This window comes from Hyalella azteca, unplaced genomic scaffold (assembly GCF_000764305.2).
Source record: "Hyalella azteca isolate HAZT.00-mixed unplaced genomic scaffold, Hazt_2.0.2 contig9708, whole genome shotgun sequence".
In the NCBI taxonomy this organism is placed as follows: domain Eukaryota; kingdom Metazoa; phylum Arthropoda; class Malacostraca; order Amphipoda; family Hyalellidae; genus Hyalella; species Hyalella azteca.
This window is the reverse complement of record NW_025939770.1, coordinates 683184-705178: the sequence shown is the minus strand read 5'-3', so window position 1 is coordinate 705178 and position 21995 is coordinate 683184. Positions and strand designations below refer to the sequence as shown.

At 36.6% G+C, this 21995-nt stretch overlaps 1 protein-coding gene across 1 annotated transcript; it reads right to left on the bottom strand.

Annotated features, from left to right (window-relative positions):
• Positions 1-6919: 6919 nt before the first annotated feature.
• Positions 6920-21687, bottom strand: LOC108665605. Its single transcript, XM_047882125.1, has 11 exons — positions 21498-21687; positions 16630-17325; positions 14653-15207; positions 14038-14256; positions 13027-13169; positions 10536-10682; positions 9614-9722; positions 9043-9206; positions 8174-8334; positions 7606-7765; positions 6920-7129 (listed from the first exon to the last, which is right to left on the bottom strand). Exons 1-11 carry the CDS (start codon positions 21523-21525, stop codon positions 6938-6940), a joined length of 2574 nt encoding a protein of 857 aa, XP_047738081.1. The 5' UTR covers positions 21526-21687; the 3' UTR covers positions 6920-6937.
• Positions 21688-21995: the final 308 nt, after the last annotated feature.

The window sequence follows — 21995 nt, the reverse complement described above, 5'->3', positions numbered from 1 at the left end:
TGAACATTTTTAATATAATGCAATTAAAAAAAGGTGCGCAATTCGTTCGTTATCGATTAAAACAAATTCAGCATAAATTTTAGTCTTCAGCGTCAGATTTGTTGAAATGACAAAAGAATTCTAATGATTTTCTGTTGATTTGTCTCATTATACGATCTCGCAACCTCGTAAATTACACCTTACAATTACACATTAATTACGTAAAACCTTCCATTTTTGGACCCTTAAACCAAGAAAACGTGATTTAAATTTACATCAAAGCATTTACTAGTTTAAAGTAATTTTAGAATTGAGACAAATTCCTTAGTTTATCCAACGGTCAGTATTTTACGCAACAATGAGTATAATATCAGCTTTAAAAATCATATCGACTAATAGGATTCATTAGACTCAAATATGCCAAAACCTAGCCCCATGTCCGATTGTAGAGTTCCAGTGTAGAGTTCCCCCATGTAGAGTTCTACACACTAGCCCCATGTCCGACATCAAGTCCCAGTGTAGAGTTCGTATCGTAACGATACGGCACGATCTCTCTTGAAAATCCGGATCGCGGTATCGGCAATTTACGCGGAATGAGTTTACGTCGATTAACGCGCCGAGTTCAATGATTGATAAGACAAAGACGTGCGCAATGATAAAGCATTCGCTTCTGAGCACGTGTTATCGCTGTGGCTCAGGAAGCGGAGATGCTGAGCCACAATGAATCCCCATCATGATGGGGATTTAAAAAAATTTAACACTCCGTTAGTTTAATATTACAACGAAGAACTTTAGCTCATGGCATCAAGAAACTGGCCAGCATTTGCTTCTTTGATCAAATGTAGAACAAAAAATAAAGATTTAGACATGGGTATATATACCAGCTCTTGATTAGTGGGACTCGAAGTATATAATCCAATCAACATTACCTGTCAAGCACAACTTTATCCTGGACTTCACTTCCGGCCAATTAATGAAAAAATGTACGTCCAGAATTTTTCGTTCCTCAGTCATTTGCAATCAGTTTTCATGTTTCTCAATCATCTAAAGTAAGTGTAATTTGTTAGCAAACTAGGTTATTCGTGAACAGGAATTTATACCCCAATATTTCATTTCAAGTCAATAGTTAATAGAGTGAAAATTTATTTCTACCATTATTATCATGGCCTCTCCAAGCAAAATTATTCAAGCTTTTTCTTCAGTTGACGCGACGAAGCTCTTATCGTCGAGCCCAGGACACTTCATCTCTGCCACACGACCAAAAGTTCCCTTACGATTAAAAATTAAGCTCATGTCGAATATCTGAACCTTTTCAAATAGATATTATTTATATATTGACTGCTCTACTTCATCATGCAGAAAATTCTAATGAACTCGCACTATTTATATAAATATTTTTTTTTCTCGCTAAGCAAAAACTTCCATGCGTATATTTCTGAAATAGCAATGGCGCAATAAATCACTTCATTCCAAATAAACATCAGGATGAAATAACAAGGTTAGAGTAGCATATGATTACGAACAATCTTCTTAAGCGTCCCTGTGCCGATTACTGAAACTTAATTATAACTAAATGATAGTAACAATGAAAAGTATCAGAATCTACAGCAAAATGGCAATTACATCGTCTTTTGTAAAGTATATGACCAATAATGAAGAATTAACGAATTACACGGCAGTAGCCACATCATACATTGAAAAAAGTTCTACCTTATTCCTGCCATAGAAACAAGCTCTTTCCATTCATGACGTGCCACTGAATTAAGTTCTTATTCTTCCCTTCTCAAAAATTTAGCGGAAAAGGTTCTCGAAATTTCGTAAAATAATGCCCTGGAGTACATATACCGAGACAGCTCTTAAGTGATACATAATTGATACGAGTACATATGAGAAATATGCCACTTGAAATCACTTATCTCATTCAAAATGGAATGACTCAAACATTAAAATAAATTGGTAACATACCTTGAACATTTTGTGCTTCCGGACATAACGCAATCTAACTTAGTACTAACGTTAGTTGTTTATAAATAAGATTAACCTCTCAATTAAGTGATATTTTGAGTAAAGAATTCAAAGTTTAATCTGGTTTCAGATGCTGTGTGAATGCATCAATAGAATCAAGATTGTATTTCATACACAAATTCTATGTAAGTAACCGCTTAACGAAAACGACAGGGAATATAATCCCTGATGCCCAGCAGATCGCATGAATATCACGGGCCTTAGGGAAACCACATTATTTGAATGACGGCAATTTTTTTAATTTAAAGCAAAATAACTTGATTATAATACCGTACCATATTTTTCCCCCCAAATAATGGCGTAATTTAAAAATGTAGCTGTTATAATATTTCATGTTAAGTGTGCATATCTAGGTGAGGTCAAATTTCATGAATTTCAGCATCAGCGTGTAAGAAAAATCTAATGTGTGTCAAATTTTTTAATAACCGCAAGTCATGAAATTGTACTCAACAGCTTCATATCGCGATAAATTCATATGTATTTAATTCAGTGTAAACAAATTTCCACTCAGTCAGGCTTACATAGTTTTAATAGTTAACTAATTCCAACATAGTTGAAATAATCGACAAATTCCACAAAATTAAAGTAGTTTGCAAATTCAAACTGAGTTGAAATATTCGAAAAATTCCGCATGTTTAAATTAGTTGACATAGTCCACATATATAATTGATCAATTCCAACATAGTTGCAATAATCGAAAAATTCCAAAATCAAAGTAGTTGACAAATTATAAAATAGATGAATTATTCAACAAATTCCACATATTTAAAGTATTTGACAAATTCCAACATCGTTGAAATAATCAACAAATTACACATATTTAAAGTACCTATTTGACAACTTCCAACACATTTGAAATAATCAACAAATTCCACATATTTAAAGTATTGACAAATTTTAACATAGTTCAAGTAGTCAAGCCCAAATAACAATCGTCGTAAACGAAAAGCTCTGAGCCTCAGCTTGCAGAAGGAAAGTACTACGCTATAAACATTAGGTATTATAAGAGTAAGCTAGTTTTGTGCAGCGTGATGCAATCCTGAGAAAAACCTTTTTCTTCAACTTATTAAGCTCACTAGCGTATTTTTCATATTCCTACCTTATTCCTTACTTTTAAACCTTAATCGTATTATAAAAATTTCAGTTTGATATAAAAGCCAATTCTGTTATAGGTTTATCGTAACATAGGATGTTTTTATTAATCCAACGGGTACTACATATCTACCATTCAACGAGAGAACAACACGACTATAGGTTTTAAATAATTATTAAATCTTCCATAAAATACATATCTTTTCAATCTACCTGCACCCATTTGATGGGAATTGACAACAAGTATATTAACATTCCTATCTGGGAGGTAAATTTTCTGGGGTTTCAAGTTCAACCAATATTTGAGATAGCCATGAGCAAAATGATTCCATTTATGCAGTCAAGCAAAAATGGAATCATTTTGAGCAAGCGGCATTTTGTCAGCTACATTTCGTGAAATATAATATGAAAAGAAAAAAAAATGAAATATCTCTATAACTCGGAATTTTTATTCCATCGTCCAAGCAAATAATCAAGCCATCTTTGTTTTTTGAATGGCATACAAATCCTTACACTCATTCCCGCATCGTTTCGAAACAAGTACAGAAGCACATGCCAAAAAATGCTTTTTCTAAACCTGACGACATTCTCTTTACAAACTTTACCACAATAATCAAATTTATATTCCTCCGGGTTACAATATTAAATATTTCTGTTAATATCCGTACACATTTAAAAAATGCATGCACATCATGCATTCCTATGTTACCAGCAAAAATAAACATTAGCAGCAAATAGATACCTCAGAGATCCAGCGTATATTCCAAACAAATGTTCGGCTAACGCTCAAATGCATTCAAGCCGTCACATGAGCAGCTGAAAGCAAAATTCTCATAGAGAGAAAGCTCACAAATTGAAATTCTCAAGACTAAAGCTGTGCTAAATTCGGAATCGGAGATAAATACTTACACTTAGTGAAACCACAATTATAATCTGTACAGTTAATAAGCTTAAGTATGTTAGAATAAGAAATATTAGCGTATCAGGTATGATAGTATCACAATAGTCCGTTCAGATAAGCAGAAGCGAGCAAACTTTCTCTCGATAAAGCGTGCACTTCGCACGATTCACAAGGAAGGAAATTCAAAAAAGCAATAAACTTTTTTTTGCAATCATTGCTTGAAAATCGCAATTGAGAAAAATCTGAAAATCTAGCCTTTAATTTTGATTTTATGAATCTGGAAGATCACGTGAGTTGGTGGTTGTTGAACTAACTGCAAAATGTACGATTTCATCTTACAAGAAGTTGCCCAATCACAATAATTAGATCCGCAAGCGTCATATATCGAAACATGGGAAGTTACCTTCATGCATCACGAAAAAAAGAATAATTTTCATTCAACAAACCATGCAAGCAATAATATTTTCCTCATTGGTTGAAGTTTCTAGAAAAATTCTGCTTTAGCAAAACACATCAACTCGGTCCATAGTTCTGTCCACCGTGAATGCAAGAGAGTGCAAATACAGTAATTATTCATGTTACATTCTTAGTCATTGAAGTATCAGGACCAATCACATGGAAAATTTTCCAGGGTTGCCACCTCTAAATTGATATTAAGCATCTTCGTGTTCTTAAAGTAAATAATATATCTTTCAGTTATGATTGGAATTTGCATCAAATATACATGTATGACGTGAGAATCGTGATAATTTATCATCTGAAACAAACGCTAAGTTAGCTAATTCCCTTAAATCCTAATTTTCAATGAACCGTTCACAAGTTTTTCTCTTGGAAAGCTCGATCCATTGGTTGAAAAGCTCCGCATTGATTTCATGAATAAAAAGCTGTACTCGATTATTTCGTGGATATTGCAACGCCTTTACAGAAACATGGCTGTCCACTTGAAATGTATTTGCAGCAATAGACTGATAAAAGTTCTTATTCTGTCGTGCTTCTTGAAATGGTATTTGGATGTTGTACCAGACCGAAAAAAAAATGTTGGATGTTGTGCCGAAATCGATGAGTTGTGTTGGCCGACCATCCATTTTCTCGATGGCTTACATTGTTCTGCCTAAATTTTTGTTGAGAATATATCAATTCATGGGAGTGCAGGAAGAGGTTTACCTGTAAAGCTTATATAAGAGTGAGGGGATAGGCGTGCTTCGTCACAGTCCCACCCCCAAAGATTTAGAATATATCCTAGGCTCTATTGGTCCAAGCAATCAGCGAAACATAAAAAGCTCACGGGACCTCCACGTGATGTGCTTAGATGTACAAACCATCACAAGTATAGCACAAAGACTGCAAGCCTCAACTAATATCTAATTACTTCTACAATTTAAAATGCAGTGCTAACTTTTTCCGTCAATTAATGTTCCACGGTTACTAATTGTTGGGTATTTTTGAACAAAATTCCTTGATCACATCGTTCCTTGTTTGGTGTTGTCCGCTTGCTTTAATACCAAAGTTTTTTCATGATCGTTAAAGCTAATAAATACATCAGACCTTTGAGAAGACTTTGTAACAAAACGAATTTGACTTCTTGCGGTTGAAACGAGACCCGACTGTAGGAGTCAAGCTGGCCCCGCTCTCACTGTAATAATTTGTTAAGCAACTTTTATAAGGCTTGCAGTCTTCCCGCTATGCACGGAAACGACGTTAAAGACACTGTGCGATATAGAGGCAAAATCCAATGTGCTCTGTACAACAATCGATGTGCTTCTCCAAGTAATATCTAATAAGATAAACCTTAGCAGGTTACAAAATTTGCCGAGTATATATAGCCGGAAACATTCATTAAAAGTTCTGCCGTACTCTTAGGTAATGAGTAAGGAAAGGCAAAAAAGTGCTGTACAAGAGATTGCACTATCTCATGCGAGCGTGCACTATAATCGTACACTGAAACATTATGATTATTATATCTATAAAATCGAACAATGCTAATAAATTCACACGGAACACACATTTAAAAAATTTACTTATTACTTAATTGGCTTATTAATTTTTAATAATGTTTTCATCTAACTCGTACATTTTGTGCATCAGTTTCCAGGACTCAGTTTTCATACTATTGAAATTTCAAAGGCCTCTCCAAGTATTAAAAACGTAGAAGAAACATGGATATTAGGTGTTTAATTGGTTATTCGCTGACTGGGGATCGGAGAACCACAGGCAATGAACATTTCTATCATCAAAATGTTGCTGGTTTTTCCTAGTTCTTTTTGCCGCTAGAAACAGAGAGGAATATCGCTACTTTAAAATTTCTGTTTTGCTTATTCAAACTTACTACAAATTTTTTGATGAAAAATTGATTTCATTTAATAAAATTTTGACGACACGCTAGTAAGTTAAAAAGTGTCTAATAATTATTTTTAAAGTGAGGCTTTGATTCTCGTTGAGAAATTGGTAATAAAATATTACTGTGCATTGCGTTCATCTATCAGGTCATATGATAACTTCACAGATAACAATTTACAGGTATATATGCTGTGAAAAATTGTATTACTTGTTATCAGTAGGCATGAAGTATTAAACAACATTTTCGAATAATTGCACTGGTTTCATGCCATCTGCAAGTCATTGCAATTTGCCATTTTAGTTGAAAAAGTTCATCCATATTAGCTGAAAAGTTTTAATTATACTAGTAGAGTACACGAAAGTGACATTTTCATCAATGATTTGCTTGATGTAAAAAATAACAAACAATACGTTTGACATGGCCAGGTAAAATCAAAGTTTCCGTACTACCAGTAGCGTTCCAGTGAGCTCGCTGACGTTCACTCTTTTACACAAGTCTTAATTTAATTAAGTTGCAGGGAATGCCAGCGACAAAACTGCCCACCGTCCCACACAGCGTTCCAGTGAGCTCGCTGATGGCTCCTACATTCCACAAGTCTTAATTTAATTAAGGTGCAGGGAATGCCAGCGACAAGACTGCCCACCGTCCCGCATGGCGTTCCAGTGAGCGAGCTCCTCCTCGCCGGAGCTGCTGGAGCCCAAGGAGCACCAGCCGATCATGTCCTTCCTCTTCATGCTCTTGCGCGCGTACACCGCCAGCAGCAGCGTCACGTCTGGCAGTTGGAACAGCGCCACCTGAACAAAGGACTTTCCTTACTTTTCATTGAGTGAAATGGTTAAATTCAGTCTTACGACACCCTCGAAGCAATTAAGTTAGTGTTTGCAATTACACTGCAGTGCACAGTCGAATTAGTCTACTTCAAGCAAAAGAAAAAATTTATAAGTTTCAAAATTGAGAGGTTTTCACGTAAAATAATTAGTGGTTTTAGCGTTTATTAGGCCGTAGGCCTGTCGCCTATTCTTAACATTGCTTTAAGAATCGGCGAATTCACAGCTTGTTGTGATCTCGACCTCGCACCTCTCTGCTCCAATCTTGGTACTCTAACTTCAACCACTGGGCCACCGAAATCACTCGGTTTGAGGAATGTGAGTAATCAAGCATGTAATGGGTGTATGACTTGATGCTGTGGGGTAAGTTTCGAACACATATGACATTCCACTTGTTCATCAAACACATTTCAGTTCATTCCCTTCAGCTTTACAATTCTCACTTGGAAAATGAACGTTTCTTTGAAGAGGGGATTAGGTTGCCCCCGTCGGATGGTAGTTTTTGCTGTGGCGATCTCCTGGCCGCTCGAGGAAGTGAGGCGAATCTTGACCAGCGAGTCCGGCGCACGGGGGTTGGCTATGCTGCTGCTGTCTTCGCTAGTTCTATGGCAGTAACATTAATTTTTGTTTATCAAGTAGCGTTACTCAATACACTTTTACAACATTTAACGCGGATTCAAATTTTAAGTGACCACTTTGCGGTTACAGAAATATGGATATTGATGTAGACTTTTTTGATGTGGAAAAAGGGTCACGGTGAGTTCTCAGAAAATCTATCTTTCATGATCGCACGTGAAATGCGATCGATGGTACTTTTCTACAAACGAATTAGAATGACAAGCCTGCTGGTGAATTGTAAACGAGGTTCGACATCTTATCATGATGGACCGACTTAAATAAGCAGCCATTTTTTATTATGTGAACATCGCAGTCACTGTACCTGTAGGAGAAGCCTCTTACGTTTCAAGTAAACGTCAATTTATTATTATTTGAAGTATATTATCTCTGTACCTGAAGTGAGAGCCCTTGATGATCTCGACAGCCAGTCGCCCCGTTGTGCCGTTGTAGGTGAGGCCAACCAGGAGGCCTGGCGCTGCTCCGTGCACCGAGTGGTTGGATCCCGTACTGTCGCTGCGAGGCAGGCTGCACACTTCAGCCACTTCGTCCGACTGCTCAGTTTCATTGGATCCATTAGTATTTACAATTCCACTAAGAATGTAATCAAACCTACCAAATTTATTACAATAGAAAACGTGATGTATGTATACGCCTGCTCGATATACACTATGATTACTTATTTTTAAGACTCGGCAGATTGTGGTTGTTGCCCGACATATTCACTTCCAATTTTTTCATGATACGATTGAAAAATATACAGAGTCTACATGATTTTCACCTCAGTGACACAGGATGTCCCGGGCTCAAGCGTGAGCCAGACACACTAGGCCTTGTGCAGGTTGACACACCGCATATTTGATTCCTACATTAGCAACATTCTTTCCAGTAATTTTTCTCATCCAATTTATAAATACACTAAGTGGGTATGTAACACGGCAGTGACACAGGTAGCTCCGGACTCGTTAAGCGTGAGACAGTGACAGTTGGCCATGTGGAGGCTGATGCTCGACATATTTCATTTCAACGTTCACGACATTACCTGCTACTACTTTAATGCTCATTAATGATTATTTTCAAAACGCACAAGTGCGTGTAACTCACCGCAGTGACACAGGTCGCCCCGGACTCTAGGGGAGCCAGAGGGAGTTGGCCATGTGGAGGTTGACGCTCGACATCTTTCATTTCAACGTTCACTACCTGCTACTACTTTTATGACTTTTAATTATTATTTTCAAAATGCACTAAGCGGGCATGTAACTCACCGCAGTGACACAGGTTGCTCCGGACTCTAGGGGGAGCCAGAGGGAGTTGGCCATGTGGAGGTTGACGCTCGACAGCGGCACCAGGGCTTCCCCGAGCAGCCGCTCCCGCCGTATGCGCTGACACTCGTACAGACGGAACCGCAGCGACAGGCCCAGCACTTCGTCTGCAAGAAGAATGATTCAGTTGGGAATTAGGGGTATTGAATGATGAGGTTTTCTATCCAATACTTTGAACCATTCATATTATAATGAAGTCTTGGTTAAATCGTACATAACCACTAGTAAATGCGTAGGTGGAAATGCATTATTGAACTGATACTACCTCTGTGAGGAAACTTTTCCGTGCTTTCAATACACTAAGTTTCATGAAAAGAAATTTTTAATATATCTGATTTATCCTTCAGGCAGAGAATTATTCACCAAAAACAGCTGCAACAAACTATACACATTTTTATAAAAATATTAATGTATTTGCCAGCTATGACTATGAATGAAGTATATTTCATGCTTCTTAGGATGACTATCGACAAAATTGCTCGATGAAATTGCTAACATAAGTAATCCTTTATACCTGGGCTTATTTTTCTGAAGATGAAAGCCTCGTTGAATTGCGGCGTGGAGCCTTGCCGAATTCGTGTCTTGTGTTTCTGCCTGCGGTTGGGCACTAGCAGAATGCGGACCTGAAGCACAACTTCGTCTTAGTCTCATATTATAACAATACAAGTAACAACAATTCGAACAATGAAACGCTTGATATTTAAAATAAATACTATTAATTTTATAGAGTTCACCGCTTTTTAAAGTAAGTTATTAAATTTATCGTCAAACAGGAGAATATCTTTCTGGGGGATCTAAAGACGTTTCAATTTTTTTGAAAGGGGGCAGGGAGGAATTGGTTTTCATATGTTTTATGGCAAGCGATTTAAATGTAATGCGAATTACATCAACACGCTTTTACATTTTCAAATGAATACAAAGGTGAAGTGAGCTAGATAAATTTTTACGATTGTTGATTGCGGTTATGCCATTCATCGAAATTAAAAACCATATTACATACGAGCAGGCGTGGCTTCACTCATTGCACCTGCTAAATTAAGATGAATTAACTGTTCAAATACGCTAAATAAATACGGATGTTAAATTAACCGTTCAAATACGCTAAATAAATACGGATGTTAAATTAACCGTTCAAATACGCTAAATAAATACGGATGTTAAATTAACCGTTCAAATACGCTAAATAAATACGGATGTTAAATTAGCCGTTCAAGTACGCTACATAAAATACTTAAATTAACTTTTCAAATACGCTAAATAAATACGGATGTTAAATTAACCGTACAAATACGCTAAATAAATACGGATGTTAAATTAACCGTTCAAATACGCTAAATAAATACGGATGTTAAATTAACCATTCAAATACGCTAAATAAATACGTATGTTAAATTAACCGTTCAAATACGCTAAATAAATAATGATGTTCAAATGACCTGGGAGTTGGCAGCGGCGCCGCTGTCCCTGTCTGGCACGCCCTTGGCCTGCAAGACGTGCGCGGTGAGGATGCGCGTAGGAGTGTCGTACGCCAGGCTCACCTCCAGGCTGCTGTTCTCACGCGGGAACAGCGCGTCGTCGCGTGTCTGCGGTGCAGGAATATTGTCTTTATAATCATATTCGATTATCGTATTAGTAAAATTTCAGTGAATGCAATACGATTATCTTATTATTCAAACTACAGTGAACACAAAGCGATTACCGTATCATTCAAACTTCAGTGAATCAAATACGATTATCGTATTATTCAAACTTCAGTGAATGCAATACGATTATCGTATTATTTTAATCTCAGTGAATGCAATACGATTATCATATCATTCAAATTTCAGTGAACACAAAACGATTATCGTATTATTAAAATTTCAGTAAACAAAAACTATTATCGTATTGTTCAAATTTCAGTGAACACTATACGATTATCGTATTATTAAAACTTCAGTGAACACAATACGATTATCGTATTATTCAAATTTCAATGAATACAAAACGATTATCGTATTATTAAAACTTCAGTGAACACAATACGATTATCGTATTATTCTAATTTCAGTGAATACAAAACGATTATCGTATTATTCAAATTTCAATGAATACAAAACGATTATCGTATTATTAAAACTTCAGTGAACACAATACGATTATCGTATTATTCTAATTTCAGTGAATACAAAACGATTATCGTATTATTCAAACTTCAGTGAACACAATACGATTATCGTATTATTCAAACTTCAATGAATACGAAACGATTATCGTATTATTCAAACTTCAATGAACACAAAACGATTATCGTATTATTCAAATTTCAGTACACAAAAACGATTATCGTATTGTTCAAATTTCAGTGAAGACAATACTATTATCGTATCTTTCAAACTCCAGTGAACATAAAACGATTACCGTTTCATTCGTACTTCAGTGAAAACCAAACGATTATCGTATTGTTCGAACTTCAGTGAATCCAGTCCTATTGTCGTATCATTCAAACTTCACTGAAACCAAAACGATTATCGTATTCAAAGTTAAAAGCAAAGAAAGTAGCCAAAAAATTCACAATTTCCTTGTAAGAGAAAACGTTTCGCAGTTAAAATTTAAATCTTCAAACGATAACAAATAAAAATGAAATAAACATGAGCAGACAAACCTATGTATTTACAATTTCGATGAGGTAGGAACTGTAGGCGTAATTTGAAATCGGCTTTTCTTCAAAAATATACAGGGATTATAAATACGCTGTTCAGAAACGCTGGCTGCGAAGGCTAAAACTCCAAAATAACCATCGAACACGAGGACGTTCCACTGTTCGGCATGAACGCGTACAGCTGAATGAGGGGGATGCGAAAGCTGGTATCCTATTCTATAACTTCTCTCTTTGTGCTCCGTCAGCCTAGTATAAAAATTGCGAGACGTCACACCGACATACGAAGATGCGCACTGCGCACAACTATATTGATAAACTAGGGACGATCGCGTAGGAACAGGGTGCGTATCTTTATAAAAAAGTGCTTAGTTTGGAATTATTCACCAGCATTAAATGAAGATTTATATACATTCTGGAAGTAATTAGCGAACAATACTTTTAACCCTTTTAACCTAGACTTAGAAGCAGGGCTAAAGTAATGAAATAAACGATAAACAACGTTTTTATTGTCAAACTAGGAAACAGCCTCAGAATATGGCTTAGAAAAACATTTTAGTCCACCTCTTGTAACGAGAACACCTCTTGTGACGGAATCCCATTCAGTGAAGAGGTACTGCATACAAATTAAATTGCAGTGTGCATAGAACGTAGAGGAGAGCAAATACGAAACCCGCTGTTAAATAAAGTTTGATGCTCATTGAATTTGAAACAAAATAAACGACAAATAAAAAAGTTGGTGCTTAAGCCGATAAACGTCGATTATTGGAAACAGAAATCTAGAAACCGCCCACTTTTTACTTTCCGACGAGATATTTTTTTATTTCTAATTTACAGACGATTTACAAGTATCTCCAATTTAAGAAACCTTAACTTTACTGATACTGCCCTCACTGTCTGGCAGATTAAATATTCATTTCTATTTTAAAATTATCCCCAAATTTAGAAGCATTAACAACTATTCTCATGCTGCCCCTCACTGTCTGGCAGACTAAATATTCATTTCTATTTTATATATTATCATTTAAAATCTCCAAATTTAGAAGCATTAACAATTACTCTTATACTGCCCCTCACTGTCTGGCAGTTCAACAAATATTCATTTCTATTTCATATATTATCCTTTAATATCCCTAAATTTAGAAGCATCAACAATTATTCTTATGCTGCCCCTCACTGTCTGGCAGCTTAACAAATATTCATTTCTATTATATATATTATCCTTTAATATCCCCAAATTTAGAAGCATTAACAATTATTCATGATGTGCCTGGGTGAGCCTGGCTCACCTGGAAGGCCGGTGAAGGGCCCGGTCCCGTGTGTCCCTGGTAGCCCTTGGGATCTCTGTGGCGCAGTGACCTGTGCGCCATCAGATCATCATCTCCACTTGACGTCGACGCACACGATGATGCCGACGATGATCCTCCTAAACCTGCACATCATTTCAAGCCAGCCAAGAAAGAGAAAATATTGGGAAAAATAAATACTATTGCATATTACAGTAAATTGCAATACAAAATGTGTTTTGAATGATAAATGAATAATTTAAAATACTAAGACGCAAGCATGTAAATTGCAATACAAAATGTGTTTTGAATGATAAATGAAGAGGTTAAAAACAAAGAAAATAGCCTAAAAATGTATCATTTATTACTAAGGAAAACATTTCGGAGTCGATGGTACAAAAAAAATATTTTGTTATGGGTCGAAAGCGTGATGAGAAAATGTTTCTTTGATTGTCTACACTTTAAATTCACTTGTTAATGATTTGTTGAACTCTGATATATGAATAATAGTTAATTAAATTAATAAAATGTTTCTAGTAATAATAATGACAAAGAACGGTACCTTGTATGTAAAGACTAGTTCAAGTCAAAGAATTGAACTCGAGATTGTACTGCAACAAATATTTTATAGTCAGACTTTAAAGTTGTTCAAAATAGTAATGAAAGGTTAAAATTCAAGATTTTGCACTCTTCCACTGCTCTTATTATTATAATGTGATTGATAGTGGGGTATCTCTCATGATTGAAGTATTGTATTACTGAGAATAATTTCAATAATTAGTAATTAAACGCGGAAAAAACATTTGGATGTCGCACTGAAAAACATTCATTAACGCAATTCAATATTATAGAACCTGTAGTGAGTGAACTCGCTTGCAATAACTGAACGAATGTTCAATAACTGTGCGGAATTGGGGAAACTTCGTTGAACGAAGTTGATGTACTAGCAAAAACAGTACGAACCTGCAGTGAGTGCTCCTGTAGAGGTCCCAGGTTGGGACAGACTGTACGAACCTGCAGTGAGTGCTCCTGTAGAGGTCCCAGGTTGGGACAGCTCTCGCTTGCAGGTCCCCGATGGTGACGACCTGCCGGCCAGAGCGTGATGCTCACCGTGATGATCATGCGTCTGATGATGATCACTGTTCTGAGTTATCAATTCTTCGCTTGTGTGGATATCAACATTTTCTTCTTGAATGCCCCTGTCCCCATGGAAATTCTTTCTGTTGTCGAGGCCTTGAACGAAACAATTAGAATTAATTGCGCTCAAGATATATTGATGTGTAGTCCTAAAATTAATGCGAAAAATTCAATTTTTTAGCAAAGTTCTTACTGTCGAAATGATAAACTTATTTGTGTAGTGACAATGCTAATTCAATACATTTTGTAAATTAGTTGAAATTTGTTTGGTGATCGAAACACGGAATTGTCTATCTGTTAATATATTTTTCGAGTAGGTATAATGTAGTGAATATGTGCCAATAGTATTCGATGCCTCACAGTGCCAAGTTGAATGATTCATTCTTCATGTGCTCACTCGTTCATGTATCACTGACAGTTCGACTGATGAATCCAATTTAAATTGTAATTTATGTATTGCCAGAGTAGCGTAAAAGGCTTCTGCTCACTTACCTCGTGCACCAACTTCATTCAAGTTGGGAGGTTCGGGCTCGTGCAAGGATGAATAATACGGATATTGGAGGCTGGGTTTGGCCCGGGTCATTGTGGGATCGTAAGAAGTTATTCGTTGTAGGGACCTTTGTTGCACTCTCACGTTCTTATTACTTTCATTTCCAAAGATGTGATCATTCGGTGAGCAAAGTCTATGGACGTTTGTTCTTTCTTCTGAGAAATCACTTTTGCAAACTTTTCCATTTTCGTTGGTTTCATTTATGTTTTGATGCTTCAGGTTATCGTTTGTCATTTGCTTGTATTGGCCCGAATAACCTTGTGTGTCAATGCTGAACCTAACGTTGCCGTTGATCTCGTTAGAGTTTGAGGTATTGCAATACTCGGGACTGACAGGTTGGCGATTGCAGTGACCAGGCATGATATGGTGATGGCTGTAGAGGTGTTGACGGTGTGGTGGAGGGGGAGTGTGGTACTGGTGTGGTACAAGCGAGTGGTCCTTTTCATATCCTCTGTTGATGCGGCCGTTCGTGGCTTCAGTTTGACATTTGGTGGTTCCTGCAAAAAATAAAATGTTGAGATTCAAACTGTCTTTATTTTTGAGTAAAATTTGTCCAAAAATTTGAAGAATATAGAATTGAATTTTATAAAATCAAAGACGTTGGTCCCCATCAATAACTCCTCATGAAAAATAAGCTTGAACTGTTAAAAAAATTTGAAGCGTTAAAAGTTCTAATGTTATATTTCTAAGTAAGAGTTTCCACCATACATAAATTTTGAAATACATCGAGAAATATTTCGTGATATGAATTACTGCCTCGAGAGAATGAAACAGTGGTAGATTATTATCAAGTTATTCGATTTTTAATATGAATTTTTAACGATAAATTAGAATTGGACTAATTTGAATTATTCTTATGATTGCAGGAAATCTTTGCTATGTAGGTAATAAAATTTTATGAACTAATGAACTATATATGCTCGTCTCTGCCGTTTTAATATCCGATGATAACGGAATTTAATATTTATTATTCCCAAAATGGTTTAGATATCATCTCTTGATCGTAACTTCGATATAGGCCAATACAGTATATCATGTAGTTTAATACATTTCTAGTCTGAACTAATTCTTGTTATCGCAGACCGTAGATGCAGTTTATTCAAACTAACTATTTATTCATTCCTTAGTTAACATTACATGTATTTAATAATAATCATTGTTGGATATTTCATTTCACAAATAATTACTTCTTCCCATAGTCTATTTTCAAAACATCAATGACTCAACGATTCCATATGTTCGGAATAGCTTCCTCCATCTCGTTGCAAATTGATAGGTAATAAATAAGCAATATATGTAAGCATCTTTTTCACGGCAATAAGCTAACGAAGAGAGGGGCGCGGAGATGACTTTGGTTGTCATGACAACGGTCGTGACGCAAGTAAATTCTTGGCTTCGCTGCACTCCAATACATCCACTCGACTCGCTATAATTGCAATCAACGCTGGCCTTGAGAGAAGCTTCCTCTGCTGCCGCCTGACAACCTGTCAAGTGCTACTGAACCCGTTGCTCAGTGGCGAGGAGCACTCACGTAAAAACAATTATTTAGCATGGACTTTGGATATCATCAAGTAATTTTTCGTAAAGAATTGTAAAAAGGTATTTTTTGGTAAACAGTGATGATTAAGGCCAGTGAAATAAGAATTACTCACGAGCGCAGATGCCAAGTGGTGTACATTCATTGAAGGTAGAAAGAGATACTGAACTGATGAGCATTGCTCTACTCTCGAAACTATTGATCAAAGAAGTGGTGAATGCTGAGGTTATATTCTAACAGGAAGATTGATGCTTTTCCATAAAAATTCCAGATTCTCGAATAATACTATTTTCACTCTTTTGCGAACTGTACATGATGATATTGATATCACTTAGTAATTATTTACTCCAGACAAAATTAGAGAATTCGACAAAATCCTCACCATAATGTAACGCATGAACTTTGTTATCTTCTGTTGACCTTCCAAAACTTGCTTGATGAGTGACTCCTGCAGACCTGGCTGGACGAGACTGAGTGCTCCTGACAGATGGCGAAACTCTTCCGCCTCCTCCGCAGAGATCATCACAATCCACATTTCCTGAACCACTTCTTGTACCTGATCTGGAAAAATGTCCTATCACGTTCGATCTTTCTAAGTTACCACTTGCAATAGAACTCTCTTGATATTGCGTTCCTGGAACCCCTCCTCCTGATCGTCCTCCTCTTTCGCTGGAATAGCCCAAGTTTCCACGGCCATAACATCCATCTTGAGTTCCTCTGCCAACGATTCCTTCCAGACCAGCTCCGCCATCTATAAGTGCCCTTGTAGTCCTGCCTTCGATTCCTGGCCGACCGCTTGCCTGTCCGTCATTTTGTACGGCAGCTCTGAAGCAGCATTCCGGACAATTTGGCTCGATGCAGCGTGGCCTTCCTCCTTCGAAGAGAAGCTCTTCAGAAGTTGATGTCTGGTCATTGCCATCATTTGGGTTTTTCTTGGCCAGGCTCCCCGCAACAGCTAACGAGACGCTGGGAGGCAGGGATAGAGACACTCGTCTGTTGAGGTACAGGAAGACCAGGAAGAGCAGCACTGTAGTGGTCGCCACCATGCCCATGAACACTGACGCACCATCCTTCACAACTGCAAATAAGAGAGATGTATGAAGTGATGAATTATTAGTTGATACAATACATGTTTCATATTGAATATTTTCAGAGAAGTAGGAAGAAATCTGATTACTAATTTTCAAATCAATCAAAATTGTTTTACTTCTGAGGGCGTTAGCCTTATAAAAAATCAGGCACGAACTCTGTCGCATGTTTTTGAGAAGATTCCCAGATTTCTCCTTGAACGAATGTATTCTATATTTATCGGTTGTTTATGCACATAGGGACCTAAAGTTTAATGCTTAAAGGCTGCAACTTCAAGTTCCATGTAATTAGTTTTAATATTCTCATACAAATCGCTATCGATATAACAATGCTTGTTTATACAGTCAGTTGTACTAATTTAGATTTCCCGTGGCCAGACAAAAATCTGTGAGTGTTTTATAGATTTCAAGAACGCTTCTCACGCTCACGGGTTCTTATGCTGCTTACTGAAAACTGTGCTCGGAATGAATGACCTGCTTGCAAACAACGAGATTCTCGCGATCCTAGACTTGTATTAGGGCGGTAACCGCATCATAAATCTACTTAGTTTTTCCCCTTGTTGACATGCGTGAGGTGGGCTTCACGGGATGGAGGTGACCCAGATTTGGCCGGTAGGTCATGAGGTACGAAACTAGGGTCGGCGGCTGCGCTTCTTAAAGGGGAAGTGAGGGCTGCGGCTGAAGGGATCAGTTGCTTCGTTTATCAGATGATCGGCAAAAGTTAATACTTTTAATACAAAGATTAGTAAGACCTTTAGTCGTTATAAATAACAAAATTGATTCAAATGACCTTTTGTGATGGGAAGGGTAAAAAAGGCCACATGAAAGTCGAGTCTTTTCCATGAGATTTGTAGCAAAGGTCAGTTTTTCTGCTGAGGGATCCGGCTGACATGGAGCCGTCTAGGCTTATTGCATCAAGGATTCAATCAGTCTTGGCAGCCAAGAGATCCACTAGGAGGAACTAACAGTAACAGGCGATGCTTCTCATACCGTTGGATATGACTACCTATAGGTATTAAAAGCCACATTGGGTGTTCGATAAAGGTAAAAACTATATTTTTATCCCGTAATCGACCCTACCTTTTGCCCAACAGTAAATAAACAATGAGACTTGTGGCATTCGGCTGACCTACATTCATATCGCATGAAATCTTCAACAGCGAAACAAGAAAATATTTGTATATGAATGCGAAGAAACGCATAATATCATTACTGAATTTCATTAGAGATTGTGTCCGTGAACTCGGCTCCTGTGTTTGATCGTATTTAATAGGTATATTTTGTCGCTATTCGAATACGTGCAAAATACTTTTACTTAGCCTCTCCCGATTACTTGATTGCTGGGCATGAATGAAGTAATTCCGAAAATATTTATCTAGTCAAAAGGAATATCATTCATTTACCTGAAATTGTAATATTCTCTCTACCCACCGAAGTACTTTACATCAATTGGTTAATTTTACTACGATCGTTATTTCTATTGCAATGGCATCCGTCTACACTGAGTCCAATACACGTACGTACCAACTCATAAAACAGAATTTTTTCAATTCAGATTATGCAAAGAATTCCAATAAATATGAATTTTTTTTCTATATTTGCAGAGTTCTTTCCTCCAGAGTTTTCGCCTATGTGTGTATGATCCAACAACGAGAGCTATTGATGCTTATTTATTCATATGAAAGCCTTTTAAGATGCAATCAACCTCAGAATTTTCATAGCGAAATTTTTCTGATACGAATTTCTATTCATGATTTTTGTGGAAGCATGAATGCGACCAGACCGTTGAACTCGAGGACACGAATCAGATAAAAAGTTGTCAGAGCAGCTTTCGAGAGATTCTTTATCCTCTTCCATCGTAAAATTATTGAAAGATTGATTCGTAATCTCCAAAAAATGTGAATTGTCGCTATCAGGAGAATCTATCTCTGGATACAGAAACTAATCAATTTGACTGAAACACATTGCAATGAATGCCAACTGAGAATCCATAGAGCTTATTTATTGTAATTTTTATTATTTGTAATGAGAAACTGATTTTAGGCAAACTATTTCATTGTCAGAAGGAAGGGAATCACGAAAACGTCCGGGTTTTCTCATAGAAGGAGTGAATTTCTTTTATTGTTTCTTATGTATTAAGATGATTTAATGCGTATTGATAATTATCAGGAATCCAGAACTAAGATCCTATTTTTTTCAAAGTGTACCCTAACTCAATTAAATGAATTTGATTGTAATTAAAGAAGAGTCATAAAAAAACTAATTTTAGACTCATGGATTGAATTACTATTTGTCCAGAAAATTATTATTTAAATGTCATTAGACATTTTTCTGTGCCTGCCACATGAATTAAATTAGAATATTATAAATTTAATTCGTAGATTGCTATTCCCGCGCCTGGAAAACCAACCACTAGTAAACCTAAAAAATATGCTCCTCCCAATGTCTTCCTAAACTTGACCATGCGGCAACTTCTAAAAGGGGTCACTGCAGCTGATGCTTAATAGCCTTTAAGTGAAGAAAAGGACTCATCAGGGAAGTCCTTGCCATTTACTTCTCATCCCAAGGCCAACATCGAGCCAGGCACAAGTTAATCGATGCAGCCAGGGACGTCATTACTGGCAAGCACATGCAACGCTAACGTTAACGTAGAAACAAGGAATTAAGATGTCATCAGTTGACGTATTTATTTGTTTTTAATGAATTCAGATGTCATCAGTTGACGTATTTATTAGTTTGTAATGTTTAGGGTAAATTTTAGAAGTTGGGAATATTGCTCGGTGATATTGCTGGGGCCTAAGTTACCACGAACGGCCAGAAATGCTTTGAAATAAAATAAAATACTAGAAAAGCTGAATTTGCATTTGAATTAATTCCTGATCGTGAACTCTTTAACCAACCCCAGCTAATAAATTTTGAACTAAAATTTAAACTGTGATTCTAGTGGGATTGATAAAATCACAAAACCAATTCACTTGCAATCGTGTTTGAGGGTGAAGCACAACTGTGATGGATTTTGATTCATTGGTAGAACAATACCGTAACAATAAAGTTTCGATCAAGTTACAAGGCATTGTTTTTATTTTTGTTATTTTAGCACTCTAAAGAGTAGCGTCTAACACTCCAAAGAGCAGTGTCTAACACTGTAGAGAGTGGCATCCAACACTCTAAAGAGGAGCGTGCAGCACTCTAAAGAGCACCGTCCAACACTTTAAAGAGTAGTGTCTAACACTCTAAAGAGTACCCACCGTCTAACACTCTTAAGAGTAGCGAACATCACTCTAAAGAATAGCGTCTAACACTCTAAAGAGTACCGCCTAACACTCTAAAGAGTAGCGAACATCACTCTATAGAGTAGCGTCTAACACTCTCAAATGTGTTGAGCAATGGAAAATTTTGTTTGCTCTAAAACGCCAGACGCTACTTATACAATTACGAACAATTACGAACATTTGTCACTAACGTTGTATTGTCGTATAGAAAATTATGAACATTAGTGTTCGTGAATATTGACATTAATAGTAAGTTCATGAATACAATTCCGAGCTTTAGTTCTCAAACATACAATCAAGATTTTATGTACTCATTCATACAATTTGACTATTTGGCCTGTGAGCGGCAATATTCATATCGCAACAATCTTAAAAAAGTAAATATTGCCAATTAAGTTGAAAGCGAACGTCAAGAAAGCACATATATAGGTTGCCATCCAAGGATTGAAATCAACCAGAAAAATAACACTACAGCGCAAACGATTTGCTGCATATGGTGCCTATGTTAGTAAAATTTACTATAATTCAGATTGAAAACTTTTTGTTGAAAAATTGTGAGCGAAAAATATTCGACTTTTGTCGGATTTTTATGTATTATACCTATCGAAAATATGAATTAGTTAAATGTGAGCACTTTAATAATATTCAGTTTTAGTTTAAGTACATATATTGAAAAGAATTATGCACGTGAGCACTCGAATCCAGTTGCGTTTAAAATGTGAGTTGGCAACGGAATGGAGTTGAATGAAGGTTTAAGTGCGAGTGAAGATAAGTGCAGCAATTGAAAAAAGTAGTATTGAAGCTAAGTAGAACAGTCAATAGAACAGCTTATATACGAATATATATATATGATATATATTCTTACATTATATAGAATAGCTTAGACTCACTTGCAGGCGTCTCTGGAGCGAATATCATTCTTGCACAGAACCTACATGCCGCCAGCACCGAGTGCAGCGCTGACCTGACAAGCAGAGCTACCGCGTCCAGCTTTATCCTGGTGCCGTGGGTCTCAGGGAACAGGTCATCATCATGAACAACTTAAACAATAGTGATGCACGCACAACTCAACATCATGAACTATTTAAACAACAGTGAAGCAAGAACAACTCATTATGCAAGTAACTCTCTATAGTAAACTGTTCAATGGAATCCGTGTCAATAACGTATTTTCTCGGTATAATACAGTATGCGTGTCAATATATAGGCGTGCTAATTTATGCTTCTCAATACAGTAGCAATGTTCGATTGTGGCTAAATATCAACTGCAAGAAAGAAACTATATTAAACATTTGATAGGTAATGAGTAATGACCTTAAATTTTTTCTCCTTATATTTACTTCTGAATTGAAACTTGAAAGTGAACTTATATGTAAAATTTGTTTTAT

What these genes read in the sequence shown, in the direction of transcription:
- LOC108665605 (XM_047882125.1), bottom strand. Translation starts at nt 21,525, where the DNA reads ATGATATTCGCTCCAGAGACGCCTGCAA. An exon ending in CGCTCCAGAGACGCCTGCAA is followed by an intron (nt 17,326 to 21,497) that starts GTGAGTCTAAGC and finishes TCTTATTTGCAG; the next exon opens with TTGTGAAGGATGGTGCGTCA. An exon ending in CTTCAGAAAAATAAGCCCAG is followed by an intron (nt 9,207 to 9,613) that starts GTATAAAGGATT and finishes TTCTTCTTGCAG; the next exon opens with ACGAAGTGCTGGGCCTGTCG.